The sequence below is a fragment of the Chrysoperla carnea genome, chromosome 1, assembly GCF_905475395.1.
Source record: "Chrysoperla carnea chromosome 1, inChrCarn1.1, whole genome shotgun sequence".
In the NCBI taxonomy this organism is placed as follows: Eukaryota; Metazoa; Arthropoda; class Insecta; order Neuroptera; family Chrysopidae; genus Chrysoperla; species Chrysoperla carnea.
Genome location: NC_058337.1, coordinates 14,926,245 through 14,943,689, shown reverse-complemented (window position 1 = coordinate 14,943,689; position 17,445 = coordinate 14,926,245). Strand labels below are relative to the sequence as shown.

The following is a 17,445-nucleotide window of genomic DNA, read 5'->3' as shown; positions in this document are numbered from 1 at the left end:
ACCATGCATAATTTCTTACGTAGCACTTCCGATTAATCGATTATCATCGATTACGACAATAATTTTTTTTAATTGGCCCCAAGGGATAGAAACATAGAAAATTGATTAATTGAATAAAAGACCAAGTTAGAACTATATTCACTAAAAGTTCAAAAAAAAAAAAATTTTGAAAAAATAGATCCAACTCGAAAAAATGCACAAAAAAGTAAAAAACAATTCTAAAGTGACGCCTCTAATCAATAATTTCTTGTGAACAATTAAGCTTTAATTCGACGCGACGCCCGTAAATCAATTTTAAGCTAAAGGTATGGGCTCTGAATTTACAGTTTCGTCAATTAAGGAAAAAGGATTTTTGGGAAAAATATTACATTTAATACACAGTAGTATAAATTTTATTAATTATATAAATTATAATATTAATAAATAACATCGATTAAGATAACAATTGTTTTTTTAAAATAATCATAACAAAATTTTTTTCTTTGGTTCGAACTATATATACCAGAAAATGTAATATAAGTCTCACTGTTCTATTTATATTTTGCTTTATTTGTTTTTTTGAAATTCATGTTTATTTATAAATTGTTGCACGCTTATGAAAATCTAAATTTGGTTCAAAACTTGGTGCGAATAGAAATGATGGACTTATATTTTTTGGTCGTTCTTTTGTCTTTTCATTTACAGTCACGTCAAAATTGGATATAATTATTGCGACTCCTAATTTTACAACCAATGATCCGTATCTCATACCTAGTAAAACAGATTTTAATTAATAAATGGTGGCTTAACAAGAGTGCTAGATTTATTGTATGAAAAAACATATTTTTGTCGAAATTTAAAGATATATTTATTCTAATATTGCTCAAATTGCTTTGTGTAATTGCTGGGGCCAATGATATGACAAATATCGAACGAAGATAACAGAGAAGTATTTAGGTATTTCCAAAATGAAAGCACAGCTCGCAGGCCCGTTTGCAGGAATTATCCAAGGGAGGGTTCAAACTTTTGTTCATCCTGTTAAGTCATAAAGTCAATAAAAACAAGAAACTCTTTTTTCGAGTACGATAACATTTTACCAGGTCAAAATGTGATATTCAGTATCATTTTCAACTCTGCAAATTAATTCTGCATGACACAGAGAAATTTTTGTCCAAAACTCTGTGCGCATCGATCTCTACAACGCGATGTATTTTGTGCGAGGCTGAACCAAAATCCCCCTCTTATGCACGGGCCTGACTGCTCGACGGATTTGGTATATTTGTTCACAGACTCAGAATAATGTTAGCTGTGAGATTACGAAGTTAAGAATTTTTGGTCGTTTAGACCTCCAGATAATCAATCGCAAAGTTTGCGATTTCGAGAGTCAAAGCATCTAAAACTGTCCTCCCAGCTATTTTTGACGATATTAAAAAATTTTCTCGACAGAATTGAAAAAAAAAGTACTGGATCCGAATTATGAAATGTAAAATATTTATAAATATCCCTGTAGTGGGTTGCCCAAAAAATTATGGTCAGGACAACTTCTAATAAAAATATCAAAACTTGGAAAGCTTGTAAACTTTATTTTTGACTGATATTTTGTGGACAATCATATAGAACCGTATTTGCAATAAAATTATCTTTATTTAGATATGCGAGTCAATGAGTTGAGAACAGATGAACGTAATTACTATTCACAACCTGTATAAATATGATAATAGTGAACGAAAAGAGAAAGTCAACATAGCAGCTGCATATTCTCTATGGCTTTTACTTTCGAGTAGATCAAAATTCGTTAGAGATGCAAGCCAGTGAAAAATTTCAAAAAATTTTACTCTTGATTTTCACTAAAAGTAGTCTTGACCACATTTTTTTAGGCAACCCATTGCAGATGCATTTGTTAACATTTTATATTTCACAAAAAATAACTTCCATTCGGTAAACAGATAGGTGAAGGTCGATCCTAATTGGGATCTCAGACTAGTAGGAGAGGAATGTTTTTAGAATGAAAAAATAAAATAAAATAGCAGCACGTCGTTTTATTTTCAAGATATTAATTTTGACGTAAATTGGTCAAAATTGAGAACTAAGGCATTATATATCTCATATTTTAAACGGTCAAAATTTCTGAAACTTTTCGTTTTACTAATACGCCCTATTCTTAGTCTGTGAAAAAAAATCGTTAAATTCTGTCGAATAGTGGGTTTTGCCGTAATTCAAGCATAGGAACTGCGAAAACCATGCTGGAAATACCTTAAATATGTATAATTAGAAATGCGTTGCATTTATTATGCCATTATAAATAATTATTTTTATTATGCAATGTGATAGGTTCACTCATTTAATAATTGCCTATGTTTGTCGTATGTTGTTTGTTGGATGTTTGCCATAAATGTGACTCTAGCATAACAAAAAGCCAAGCTAATAACTGCCCTTACTCTTTCGTAAATGGATAACGTAAAGTAAATATTACATTAAGGCTTTAATTAGTCTTTTATCATGAACTGTTATTATCGAATCCAAATTATCATACAAATTTTTTAAAAGTGCTTACGATGTAAATCATTCCAAATTTCGAGCAATCAAACTGGTGATAGTGACTTTCGGCTAAAGGCACTTTTCTTAAAACTAAGCAAGAATTTTGGTACAATCAACAGAAAGATCTTAAGAAATGTAAACTTATGGTGCTGTTTAAGGCAGATTCTCAATGCGCGATTGAAAATAATTTTCTATGTAATTTTAACTAACATTTTTGCTCAAAAATGGTAAATAAAGAATCAAAAAACCTCTAAACATAAAATTCGAGGAAAATCAATAGCGCAAGGGCGAAAATTACCTAAGCACATTCTTGGACCATCACCAAATCCATAAAAATTAGCTTTCGCCTGAACCTTCATTTCTTCATTATGAAATCGCTCTGGGTTAAATTCCTTCGGATTAGGATGTAATTTCTCATCATTATGAATTGAAAATAATGGAAGTAACACTCCCATTCCTGGCTGTATTTTAAGACCAGGTTCACCTTCTTTTGGTGGTGGGAATTCAAATGGTTGCGTACATACGCGCATTGTTGTCAATAGAGTCGAATAAATACGCAACGATTCTGTAACAAAACAATTGTTTAGATGAGTAAATGAAGAAATATATCACATCGGGTTGTTTCTTACCGAATAAACAACTATCTAAATAAGTCATTTCTTGTAATCCATCAAAAGTAATTTTATCATCATATTTGCTCTTAATAGTATCTATTTCATTTCGTAATTTTTTAAACACTTCTGGATAAGCTGCTACTTCTCGTAGTAAAAATCGCAAAATTTGGGATGATGTTTCGACTCCATCAAGAAATATTGTAACTATATTTGAAACTACATCGTCTCTCGTGAAATCTGTAAGTTCAGTTAAAAACATGTGAATAATTTTCTATTAAGATCAATTAAATTCCCTACTTGGTTCCCTACTAAATTTCTTATTTGTGAGATAAGGGGTCACAAAACTTTGCACATATAAATAGTTAAATATCTCATTGGTTTCTCCATAATAATTAATACGGAACATTTTAATTAAAATTTAAATAAAATACAGATTGATTTTTAGTGAAAATATAAAATATATACTGAAACGGGCGCTGCAGTAGTTTTATAATGATATTAAGAACTTTACGTGCTAAAAGTGCTAAAAATTACTGTCACTACCAAAGAAAAACTATTGATAAAAGATTTTTACTTTACCACTATTTTTAAGATGAATGTTATTTAAATAATTACAAAAATCATTGATAACCAAATTATTTTGTTCTCTGTAAGCCAAAACATCACTTATTGCTTTCCTAAAGTACATTTCGCCTTTTTTAGATAATATTCTGAAAATAATCAAAACTTTAATAATTTTCCCATATCAGTTATATCAAATTAACGTACCTAATACGCAGCAATACCGCTAGCGCAGGATCTACAATCGTTAATGTCCATGTTATGAACAATTTTAAATGTGAGCCTGCCAACAAATCACCTGCAATGGTTTTAAATTGACTATTTGGATTTTCAAATGAATCGGATTTTATATTCAAAGCGGCTAATGTAAATACTTCAGTTGCAAAATTGGTGGAAAGATCTTTTGCTTCAATAATATTTTTGGATGAGTCAATATTTTGTTGAATGTATGAAATAAGTCGTTCACTTACAGATAACATGTTTGGAAACATTTGTTTTAGCTAAAAAATGAAAATTCTCGTTGTAAAAATGATAAAATATCGAATTTAAAAGTGTTCAAGCATTACGTGAATATAATTTAAGCAGTTTTTACTAGCCCTTCCATAGAAAAGGAAAATTTTGTGGGCTATTACTAGTCCGAAATTTTTTTTTTTCGGCATGAACATTTTGCAAATCTTGCTTTGAAATCTAAACAAAATTCTTTATGTCGATATAACTGCATAACTACGCTAGAAAATTCGATTTCCTCTTTTTCCTTTCGGAAATTGTGCTCAAAAATTCCTTAGATTCTAAAGAGAATGTTTTTCCTCGTAATTTCTATAACTTAATTTTACTTAGTTTATTTCATTTAAATTAATTCAGTTATTGAAAGAAATGTTAATTCTACACTGAAAAAAAAATTCTTAATACCAACCGATATTAGGTTGTCTAACCCCATCGCGAGATCAAATATGGCGAATGATGCCACGAATGTGATACCACTACCCTACGGAGTTGAGTGGTGAAGGTGACACAAACGCATGAGATTTTTATATGAAATAATATACTATCTAACAAATTTCAAGTATTGTTGTTCTGAAATGCAACATAGTTTTAAACAATTTTTTTTATTGGTTCTTCCGCTTATAAATATTATAACAAAATACTTATGTAACCTGCTTATAGGTTTATTTTAAAAAAAATTAGATCTTCGAGTCAGATTTGAACCAGCGACATATGGACTGTTGATTTTAGTGTACTAGGTCTACAGCTTAGCCAATATATAAATTATAAAAATTATCAATTTTATTTCAAACTTTCTGTAAATTAGTAACAACAATCTTCATGTAGTTGACTCCATCACATATGGACTAGACATGATATACATATATGCTATCATAATAACTAAATCCTCTATTTAAAACAAATGCAAAGAAAATTTTCTTTTAATTCATCCATTCGCTTTATTTACACGATTATATATTCAAACTAAGTACAATTTCATTTTCCATCAATAAAATGCATGACTTTTAACTAAAATCAATCTCTTTCATAGAAGTAATGATTTTGTTTATTTTACTTCAGTGATTTTGTATCAATGAATTAATTCATGTTTTAAATTCACTTCCATTCTATTGTCAATACAAATATTTAGATGTATACTTCTTTCAATCATTAGGCAATTGTTTGAAAGTATTTATACTTTATTTCAATATTAAACGGCCAACTTCGGGGTGAGGTTGTCATTATTTTAATTTTTTACTATTGTATATAGTTATACTAACTAAAAAATTAAGTTTACATAAGAAATAATACTAAAGTTGCGTACGTAATGCCTGAGCAAATTTTATTAAAATCATACTTTCAGAGCTGTAAAACCTGGTGTTAAATGAGCTCTTGTAGATTTCCACCGACCTCCTTTCAACATAAAAGGATTGTTACCAGCTATTGGATCTGCTTTTTCATTGATACGTGCATTATTATCTTGAAAATGATTGAAATGTTTCACCATAACATCTTTAATCAATTGTGCGTCACGAATGAACAATACAGGATGTCGTCCAAAATATACTCCAATATATTTGTAATCTTTATATTTACTAGAATTACAAAAAATACATGCCTTAATTAGTAGTCAATAGTTGCATCTTAACAACAAGAAAACTACTCTAAGTTGACATATGCGTGAAACTCGAAAAATAAATTTAATCGAAGAAAATGCTTCAAAAGAGAAATGTTAATTTCGTGGCGCCCAACTTGTACGGTTTTTGAATTCAATCTATGTTTTCGGTTTAATTAAAACCTCCGTCTAATTCATAACTGAATTAAATTAGAATATTGTTCTTTATAATAACGCAAATATTTTTTTAAACTTTTTTTTATAAACTGTTTAAACAGTAATTGATATCAAAAATATCTTATAAGACGATATTTTCAAGAAACTAGATATCATAGCTTTTTGCGAGTTTCTTCATTCAATTTGAACAAGAATGGTCTTTATAGAATAGAAAGCCATTTTTTATTGGGAAAATTTTTTCGAAAAGTGTCTAGATTCCGCAGAAGACATACAAGAAAAAAAATTTGGGTAAAACTTTTCAGGCTGTTTTGTCTAAACTAAACGGTATGCAAATTAAATTTTTCGAACAAAAAATATAACCTTTTTAATCAATAACAACTTTCTAATTTAAAGTGTTCATCTATCTATTACCAGGTATAAAATAGAGTGAGCTTTTCATTGAAACCTGGGTCAAGTTGAAAGTCTGCGTAAGATGTGCGGCTAAAGACACAAACATTTTTCTCGATAAAACTTATTTTTCGAGTTTCAAGCATATGTCAACCCTGTACATACTATATAACATTTCTAAGCTAATTTGCGCTCTCGCGGGTAAACCAGTGATGTTTACGAAAAAATGTTGTTTATTTTTTATAAGGGGCATTTTTTCATTTAAATTTTTGTTCTATCTCTAACGTTTTACAAGGTGACCTTGACCTATGTTGCTCATTTACGAACTTGCCCTCAGTACGTCCTGAGCACGCTATAAAATTTTCCACTTGATATCTCATTTCATTTTTGAGTTAACGTGTCCAAAGACAGACAGACGGACAGAAACCGAAAATGGTAATTTTATGAACACGTAAACACGAAAATTTTGTTCGTATCAATAATTTTAAGTGTTACAAACTTAGAACTAAACTTAGTATAAAAAAAGAGTAGGTGAAGCAATACAAATTGAACTCCTTAGGTTAAAAATTGACTATCACTAAATTCTCTCGAGAATTGAAAGCTCCTCTGAAATTATTTGCAAGGTATTATGTTGTTGATTAACACTGCTAATAATGCAGGAAACGAAACCGAAAAATCAGTCTAACCCAGGAAAAAACTCAGCGCCGGTAGATGTTTATGGGAGCTGATGATTTTGTTGAGAACACTCAGACAAACATTTTCCACCAACTACCATCAAAAATCTATCGGCGCGGAGATTTTTCCTTGGTCAAATGCTTCGTTTCCTACAGTATAAATTTAATTAAAATCAATTTTGCTTTTACTTACTAATACCAATCATCTAATAATGAGCTGAAAGTTTTCTTAAACAGTATTACATCTTTAAGGCTACCAAAAGGAAAAATTGGTTTTACGTATGGAAGGCGTCGTTTGTTCCAGTAATCATAGTTCCATGTGTAGAATATTGTAAAAATTCCGATTAGTAAAGCAACAAATAAAAGTAAATCAACCCACATCTGAAATAAAACATAATAATTCATTGTACAATTAGGCTCGAATGGCCTAATTAGTAGGGCGCTTGACATGGATCCTTGAACTCTGGGTTCGAGTCCTGGTTCGAGTGTATTTTTTTTCAATTCTCTTTAATTAAGATTACTAGGCAAGATATTTGTCAATATTTAGTTTACGCTGTATGTATCATATTGAAAATCATCAATTATAATCGAGAGACCATGATGTAAATAAATATCGTTTACATTATCAAAAGTAAACAAAAACAAAAAGTAATAAAATCAGAAAGTAATTAATGCGATAATTAAAAAATATATATGTCCTTGCAACTACCAACAGATTCATAAAAAAATTCCGAAATAAAAATATAGGTACAACTTACTTTTTAGAAGCAGGCAATCGTATTCAACAAGAAGTAAACATAAAGAATTTTAAAAATCAATAATTCACAACAATGTCACTTTAAATTTAATAAAATAGACCGTCAAGGCTACTTATTATTTGATAGTAAATTATTAAATAATAATTTTGGCTATTCAATTTAATAGAAGAGATATTTATATAAATATCTTTAAAGAACTGTTAGCCAGATAAAGATCCAGTAAGCTACAAAGAGTAGTAATCATTTTTTAAGTTAACAAGCAGTAAGCGACCGACTTTGTTGTTTTTTATTCTATTATTCCCGAGTCGTGCTTTATGAGGCGTTTATTGTAGTCAGATAAATAACTTTCTGTATTAATAGAATGTTGTAATCATTTATAAAATTAATGATTTTCTTTAACTTTCGTGATAAATGTTTTCATTTTACTTATACCAACAAATCTACTTATTTTAAATTAAATATATTACATTTAAGTCGCAAATATCTTTTTTAATCTTTTAATGATTATTATCTACATTTAAGTCGCAAATATCTTTTTTAATCTTTTAATGATTTATAATAAATCATTATTTATAATAAGAGTAACATTTATGTTTTTACTATTAGACATAAATAAAAGGTGTTTCATTTTCGAGATTAACTTGACATATCGAGATTTCGAAATCGCTATTTTTGTGTGTTATTTAGTACTATATGTACTCCGTGCATTTTTTGTGACACAGAGGTACTACAATGCCATGCATCATGGATAAGTGAAACTAAAAACATCCCGGTTAACAAAATTAGCAAAACTTTCATCAATGAACGTGCGGGAATGAAGGTTGTTCCATCTAGGTTTAATTAAGTTTTTAATAAAAATGAAAATTTAATAAACAAAATTTGCATGTATAGTTTGAGAATCATTAACGCATACATTGCCTTCAAAACCTCTAAAAAAAGTCACTAGGCGTTAATTCGCCTTTTTTACAAGACTTTATTTGATTGCCAAACCTTTAAAATATTTCATCATTTTCGTTAACCGGAATGTTATTTGTCACATATCGCCTTTTCAATCATATGCAGCTCGAAGGGAGTGCATGTAAAGAATATGTGTAGTCTGTTATTAGTTTTCCATGTTTATTTTGATGTCTACAAGCTGCAATAACTCTGCGGTAAAATAAGAACAACGAGCGTTGGACCATTTAGAAAATAACGACGGTCTAATATTGGTTCAAGCAGGGGAGGAGATAAGTGTTGATGGAGTCAAGTTTATAAACCGAAATTAGTTCAAGCTAAGGTTTAATATCTTGTCCCAAGACTACTGCTTAAGTCGGCTGCCAGCGGTTTTTCGTATTCGTTATGTGTTTTATGTTGTGACATGTGAATTAAGTATTTTGTATTATGCAGTATTTTACTTTTCTTTTATTTCAAATAACCAGTTTTTAAATATGTACGAAAATTTCCAAGTCGTACCAATGTCTATATCAATATTTTTGTAGGTATTAAAAATACGTATAAGCTCGAAGTAATTATTCCCCTAAAAAATATGCAAAGTGTCGCAAATTTTTTGACACTTGTAAAAACAGGGTATATGGTAAGTAAGAGTGAAATAATTAATTAAATACAAATTTGGCTTATTGGATAGTCAGTTCGTGGGCGAGGATTAGCAAAGCAAGATTTGATTGTGTGAAAATTGGGCAAAACAAAATGGCAAACACATGTAAATAATGTATAAGTCTCTGCGGTCGCCTGGATTTGTTAACCAGGGCCAAGACTTCTTGGTAAGCCAATGTTTTAATTATTTTATTTGTTAAGTCTTGGGTTACAAAAAAAGCACATATTATAAAAGGGTTAGTACTTAGATACTAGTAGGGCATACCAGTAAACATGCTATTTAATTTCAATGAGAAGAGAAATATCCATTATTTAGCTGACTTGGAATCAATGTTTTTCGTATCATTGCCAGCTTATATACAAAAAATTAATAATAATAATAACATATAGTAGACGGTGTCATGAAAGAGGGAAAGCATTACATTCAAATCATTATCATCAATTTAGTGACATCATTTAATTATTTTTATTAGTTTTTTTTGACAAGTCACGAAATAAATTAAATGTAATTTACTTTGAGCAATTAGAATTAGAAAAAAAATAGGTAGTTCATTATTTTAGATTGTCATACATAAGAAAAAATAGTATATCATGTTTATAAAAAAAATGGCAAATCATATATAAAATATACAATCAAATCTTGTTCTAATTTTGATACTAATACTGTAGGAAATGAAGCATTTGACTCAGGAATTCTCTCCTCGTCAGTAGATTTTTATGGGAGTCTGTGGAAAATGTTTGTCTGAGTGTACTCAAAAATGTCATATGCATGACATGTGCTTGTTCTTTTTCGATTTACGCCCATGCGGCGGGGCAGAAGTTCCCTACTTCCGGGCACCATATTCTCTTCATTAAACATTTAAAATAACTATTGGAATGTATAGTTTGGACAATTTTAAATATTTTTTAGCTATTTACTGTAATAAAGATACGACTTGTGAAGTGTATAATGGTGTCACAAGAATACGTTTAGTTGTGGATTCTACAAAAATGTAAAATGTTGAGTAAATTTCGATTTAGTTTCTTTTAGCGACTGATTTTTATAGAATCGATATTAAAATTTTATGCTATTTTGAAATTGTTTGGTTTTGAAAAAATATTTTAACCAATATTCAATATTTAATAATATGTAAGCAGAATTTCCAAACGAGTAATTAGTAAATAAAGTTTGCTTTCGTTTTCAGCATCAAAAACAAAAACTTAGATAAAAAAAAAGATAAAAATTTGGCTCCAAGTTGACTAGAATAAAATCAAAAGTATTATTATTATTTATTTTTTATTTTTTTTTAAATAATAATTGCATGTCAGTTAATTAATAATTCGATAACCTTTGACCTAAAATGAAACTGACACTTTTATAGTTATCTTAAATATATATAAAAAAAAATTACTGGTCATGGTTTGACGCAAATTAGTTTAATGAACTATTTTAACTAACATCTTAAAGCAAGAAATTCCCAATTCGTCTGTATGTAGCTTTATACGAATGTATCGTGAGGTCACTATCTTTTTGTAGGGTTCCCAATATTCGAATTGACTGTTTCCTGAGAAGATTTACGTTTATTGTAAAACGTTGGATTATTTGTTTAGAAAGTATTCAAGTTTATGGTAAGCAGGCTCCGAGGGGCGGAGGGGTTTAAATTAACTTTTGCTGGCAGGGGTTTAAATTAAGAGTGGGGGAATATTATAAATATTACGTAAGATAAGGCAACTCTGTACTGCTATTTATAGAAAGAGAACAATAAGAATTGTTCATTTAGAGAGCGGAGACAAAAAAGCTGGAATTTATATCCGCGATGCAAATGGGAACGAAGACGCCGAATAGCTGAACGCTGATCGTTAGTGATATAGAAACTAGTATACGGAGTCCGTAGACAATAATTGATTCTTAACTTTCTGATTATTTATTAAAATAGTAATAATTTAATTTTAAAAATAATTTGTTCTTTTAAAGTGGACAAACGTGGACAAACCATTGCCTAACGAATGGCATTTTCACTTTGTGAAAATTTGCATCTGGGGGTGCTGATGTAAAAATTTTTAATCCGGTCATAAATTCCAATTTGAGGGTGGGCGAACGAAAATTTTGGGTGGACAAATGATGGACAAACGAATCCTATCAGCAGTTTATGACAATTCGAATTTGCGGGTGCTATTTTCACAAGGCCAAATATTGAAAAATTATATGCCTTATATATATTTATATGCCTTATTATTTGGGAAAAGGAGCTGCATAATTTTCATAGGTTCAAAGTTATACCTTATGGTATCTATGTATTGTAGCTATAGCTAAGTCTGTTTCGTTCCAAATCATTTACAGTTTTAGTGTGATTAATAGACAAACCACACAAATAAATAAATGATGCCTTCCAAATTATGAAGATTCAAAGTAATCTAAAAATTACGTAAGTATTTCATAACATTATAATTGTAAATATCTTGCAAAAATAGAAATAATAGGTATAGAAAAAATAGTAATAATAGTTAATTATAATTAACTATTATGTAAATAATAGAAATATATATAAATTGATAAGAGTTATCCGTCCATAAGAGTCCATTTTTGATTGTCTGTCTGTCAACACGATAACTCATAAACGTAAAAAGGTATCAAGTTGAAATAGCACGCTCAGGGCATAAAAAGTTCGTAAATGGGTCATTCGGGTCTTGGGTCCGTAGGACCAATCTTGTAAACCGTTAGAGATAGAACAAAAATTTAAATGTAAAAAATTTTCCTTATAAACAACTTAAAAAATAAACAACTTTTGTTTGAAACATTTTTTCGTAGACATCACTGTTTACCCGTGAGAGCGGAAATGATGTGCAAGTTATTTAGTTTGTATTATATGGGTATCAGTTAAGTGTGTATGTATATATGTATGTTTGGCTATCTTTCTTTACTGATATGACGTAAAAAAACAAACGATTGCGTAATCAACTGTCTCTTTACATGGTATTTCAACAATTAACTAAGTCAATTGTTTGTTTTCACTTGTTTATTTTACTTTGCAGTAATCCACTATAATTTAAGAAGTTTTTAAAAAAATAAAAATTTTGTGGCATTTGGTTCGTCTCAATTTAGGATATTTATACTTGAACATTATGTCATAAATTTAAAAAAATAGGACTATACAAACAAAAATTATTTTTAAAACAATTGGTAAAAATATCATATCATAGATAAAATAATTAGGGACAAAATCATATAGCAAAAATGTAAAATGGCATGAAATGTAAAATGCCATAAAATGATTTTAGTAAACGTAACAAAATAATAATAACAACAAAAAATAATGCAACGAATCATAGTATCTCTGTTACAATAAAAATTGTGAAAATTAACAGGATTTTCGAAAAATAAGTAATCAGGGCAGATAGAATATGAGTACCTATAACATATCCAAAACCGCTTTTCTTTAAAAAAGTTACAAAGTTTCACGCCAATAAAATAATGATTTCACGCCATTGAAAAATGTGTATAGAACCGTCTTAAGGCAGGACATTCTAGGCTGCTCTATACTGTCTCTCATTACCAAACTATTATTTATTTTATATGAAATTTGTATTGTTCTATTTCTTGCACTATTTTCCATCAACCTGAAATTTGATCTTTCAGGTACACAGACATAGCTATTTCTAGTATTATATTTGTTACACATGTATTTATTTTTCAAAGTTTTTATTTTTCACAGGAAAAAATAAAAAACATAATAACAATGTAAATAATATTAATATAAAATAACATTGTAGTTATTTAGTCATTTATATACTAAGGTTATTAAATAGAGTCATCCTAAATGACGGTTCTCTTACACTTTGTTGCCCCCAAGAAACTTTACGGCTGTTAATCTAAGCATTTGTATTCTCGAATTAAACACAATTTCTCAGTGAAACACCTTGGATTGAGGTACATGTAATGGCGATCACTGTCCAATCATTATTTCCATCGGAAAACCAATCAATCTTTCCATCGTGTGTTGGAAAGATTGATTGGTTGCCGTATTGGTTGACCAAAGAGTGGCGTATAGATACATAATCAGACAAAATTTGGTTTTTCGTAAGTCAAAAGTTAGATTACCTCGGAATAGAAAGCTAATTGATCGAATTATTTTATTTAAAAAACCATTTTTAAATAAATATTCAGCATATGAATTGAAGAGTATTTTGAAATGGAACATTGTGTATTTTTGCATATTCATAATGAAATCTAATTAGTTTAAAATAGTTAAACCATTAAACAATAGGTACCAGAGACATGATGGAGTCAGAACATTTTTTAATTGGGCTGTCGGTAAGTACATGTATTCTGCTTCGACGTCATTCAGTATCGATAAAATGCAATTATTAAAAGTTTTGTTAAATATGATCTTAAGAGGTCATACCAATGACTTTTTGTAAGCAAATGACTTTTCCATTCCAAAAATATATTAAAAAATTCTATGTTCCATGAGTACTTACAATTAATTCATATAATCAGAATATCCTAAACTCGCAGCAGAAAAATATTGTCTAGAGACCAAGGTTTTAAACGAAAAGTTTAACGACCAAAAGGTATATAAGTCGAGAACGAAAAATCATATGGTCATAAAATAAACTTCAAATTGTATAAAAAAAATAGGACTTTCTTAAGATTTTAACAGTTTTTATAAAATAGCTTGACATGCGCCTGTTTAAAATTGAATTATCTATAACTAAGAAAACATGATATATTAAGTAAGATATTCGTTTTTGTTAAATGTTAAATCACTCTTTAATTTATTTTAGATTGATTAAAATTGTCTTATACTTTCCAATCTAAGAATGAGCTATTTATTTTAGTTACATCGAAATACTTACAACTCTTAGATGTCAAACACAAAATTGTATTAAACCGCGATTTAAGACTACACTTATTCCTGTTAATTCTGACAATCTAATTAAATCAAAGTTTCTTAGAAGTCGCGATTTATTTCCCGAGAAATATTTGATAATAATTAAATTTTTGATTTCGTTTTTGGATGTAGATATGAAAACTTTCCATCAGGAAACTCAAATAATTAACTTGATATGAAAAAAATTAATGTTTTATCTTTCAAATATAAAATCTTTGTCAAACGTTACCAAACGACTGAATAAAAAACGTTTAAAGGATCAATTTCGTAGAGGGGTCTAAGTTAGTAGAGACCTCTACGTGTATAACTACTATTTTATATTGTGTAAGTTTTTTTAATAACTTGATGGTAAATTTTTTATTTTATCTTTTAAAAAAATTAAATTAATTTAATCTTGCCATATCTCTTCTGTATAGCTTCAATGTAGCGGTATTATAAGTACTCTATGATAGTGGTACTTAACTAAAGAGCTTTTGTATTTTGTAAATTTTTTTTTTTATACCTATTGATATTATTACTACTACAGTTTTCCATTCTATGTGTGTGTCATGCACATATACGAGATACCAACATAAAATTTATATTTATTAATAGTAAATATAATGTTATAAAAATATTAACCATGTGGGCAAAGCGAATGTTACACGTTTTTTTTGATATTCCATTACATTTCAAAAACAATGTTTGGATTTTGTATACAATCTAGATCAGTATATAGGTCTAAAAATCAAAGTCGGAGTCGGTGAGATGGTTATACTAATGGTAGAGTTTCTCAAACGTAATTCTAATTATAATAACGTAATTATATTTAATTATAATTCAATTAATTTAAACATGAAAAGGGGTTGAACTCTGCGTCAAAACCGGTATTTTTGTTTTTTTGATATGTCGTTTGCAATATAAAGACAATGTTGAATCCAAGTTATCGACTTCGACAGACGATCGAATCATACCGAAAAATAAAAAAAACATCCAAAATTTTAACATTATTTCAGTTTTTATCGATTTTGACCTGAAAAGACTGATTTGTTCATCAAAAATTGTACTGTTCATAAAGAAGGTTAAATTTGCAACAATTTGAGACCAAGCCAGTTTTTGTAACACTGATAGTTTCAGAGATACACTTTTTCAAAGTTTGTCTATTTATAAGTTACACGATTTTTCAAAAAAATTCATCTTGTAAACCATAAGAGATAGAACAAAAGATTAAATGTAATAAATGTTCCTCTTATAATATCTACAATAAAATTTTTGGTAGGAATAATACCAACTGGAGAATGTTACTTTTTATCTGATGGATTCGAAGGTGGTATTAGTGATAAGGAAATTACAGTAACGAACTGGCCGCGGATTTAATCTTCAAGATTATGTAATAAGCATAAATGTTCACTTGACATCCCACCTTTTTAAAAAAATCGTAGCATTTTACCAAAGAAGAAATAACTACAGGAAGAAAAATACTCGCTACTGGAATTCATGTTAAAAGATTTATCGAACGTATGAAAAGAGAATTTCGTATAATGCAAAGAGTTATATATATAATAGATTAGATATTATCTAAAAATATGATTCCTATTATTTCATATCACAGATTACTATTGTTATTGCGATGTTTTTTAATTTTCAAGAACCATTATCTCTATAAAAAATTGTAAAGAACAAAAGTAAATCTAAATTTTTAGTTTTTTTTGTTTTTGTTTCTGTTATAAATATTACATAGTACAAATAAAATTATCATGTTTTATTAACTTTAGTATCACAATTATTTATTCTGGTATCACAATTATTCTAGTATCACAAAAAAAATAACTCTTTACTCTAACAAAATTGTAATTTGAATACGTATGCTTGTCAATTTTCCATTAAATACCGTGACAAATTTCTTGTAATCCCATTTCAAAAAATACACCAGCTCAATTTGAATGCTCTTTCATTATCTTTTTTGTTAAAGTGGCAAAACTATGAAGCCCTCACCAGATAATAAAGTCACAGTAGGTACTCCTAATATGGTCACAGTAATAAATATTAAAATCTGAGAACAATTAAAACGAACTATCAACTACAACTCACCTCTTTATGAGTGCATTTGTATTACCTGAAACAGGTAAATCACGACTTGCAAACCATTTTAAGTCCCGAACAAGGCGATCTTCAATTTTTGCGTAGTTCAATTGTTCTGCAGCACATCATCTTCCGTTAATTCTGTTAATTCCATTTTTACAAAGTATTTTTAACATTGTTCTCATAGGGAAATCAAAACAGATATACCTACTTTTTGTGCTGCCATCTAGATTTTTTTTAATCTTCAGAGGAAAAGGCTAATTATATTAGTCACTTAATCAGACATCCCTATATATTATAAATGTGAAAGTAAGGATGTTTTGTTTACTTGTTTGTTTGTTTATTTGTTACATTTTCACGCAAAAACTAGAGAATGGTTTTTAATGAAACTGTACAGCAATATAGCTCATACATCAGAATAACATATGAGCTATAATTTATAAAGATACATTTTTAAAAAAAATTTAAAAAATTGAATTTAATCTGACTATTTAAAAAATTTAAAATAGTAAACGTCAAACCATGAATTATGAATATTTTACAATTTAAAAAATTGAAAATTGTGCATGTCTTTTAGCTGCGTAAAACAATCCCTTCCAGTGTTATGGAAGGGTTATAAGTGAGATCAAGAGAGGTGGAGGCTATAAAGCGTTGATTTGTACTTTTAGGCCCAGTGACGCGGACGGGTAACAATCTAGCTAATTTAATACATATTACAACAAACAATTAATTACGACAAATTTTAAAATTTAAAAAATAATTCTTTTAATTTTTACTCGACGAAATAATTTTCATTAAATAAAATTGTTTACCTTTTTGCGTTTATCTATAAATAATCTATAATTACACACGTGATGGATTCGAAGACCCTTGAATTCGTACCATTTAGTATATAATAGTATTTGGCAAAGTTAATATTCAGTGGTCATGTAGTTTGTATGTCGATTAAATATTTTTAACGATGCTCTTTATAGTGAAGTTTGTTGTTATCATGGGATGATAATAATAATAATAGTAGTTTATAAACATTTTTATTTTTTTATTAAATAGAAAATCATAAAATACTTACGTAAATAGATATATTATTTATAATATTATCCACAAAAAAGTTATAAAACTGATTTGCTAGAATTG

General features: G+C 28.7%; 1 protein-coding gene across 1 annotated transcript; it reads right to left on the bottom strand.

The window, feature by feature from the left end:
* Positions 1 to 571: 571 nt before the first annotated feature.
* LOC123305267 (cytochrome P450 6a2-like) lies at positions 572 to 7,876 on the bottom strand. Its single transcript, XM_044886933.1, has 8 exons — positions 7,787 to 7,876; positions 7,222 to 7,409; positions 5,533 to 5,770; positions 3,900 to 4,192; positions 3,711 to 3,841; positions 3,147 to 3,368; positions 2,816 to 3,082; positions 572 to 750 (listed from the first exon to the last, which is right to left on the bottom strand). Exons 2-8 carry the CDS (start codon positions 7,407 to 7,409, stop codon positions 572 to 574), a joined length of 1,518 nt encoding a protein of 505 aa, XP_044742868.1. The 5' UTR covers positions 7,787 to 7,876.
* Between the last annotated feature and the right edge of the window lie 9,569 nt (positions 7,877 to 17,445).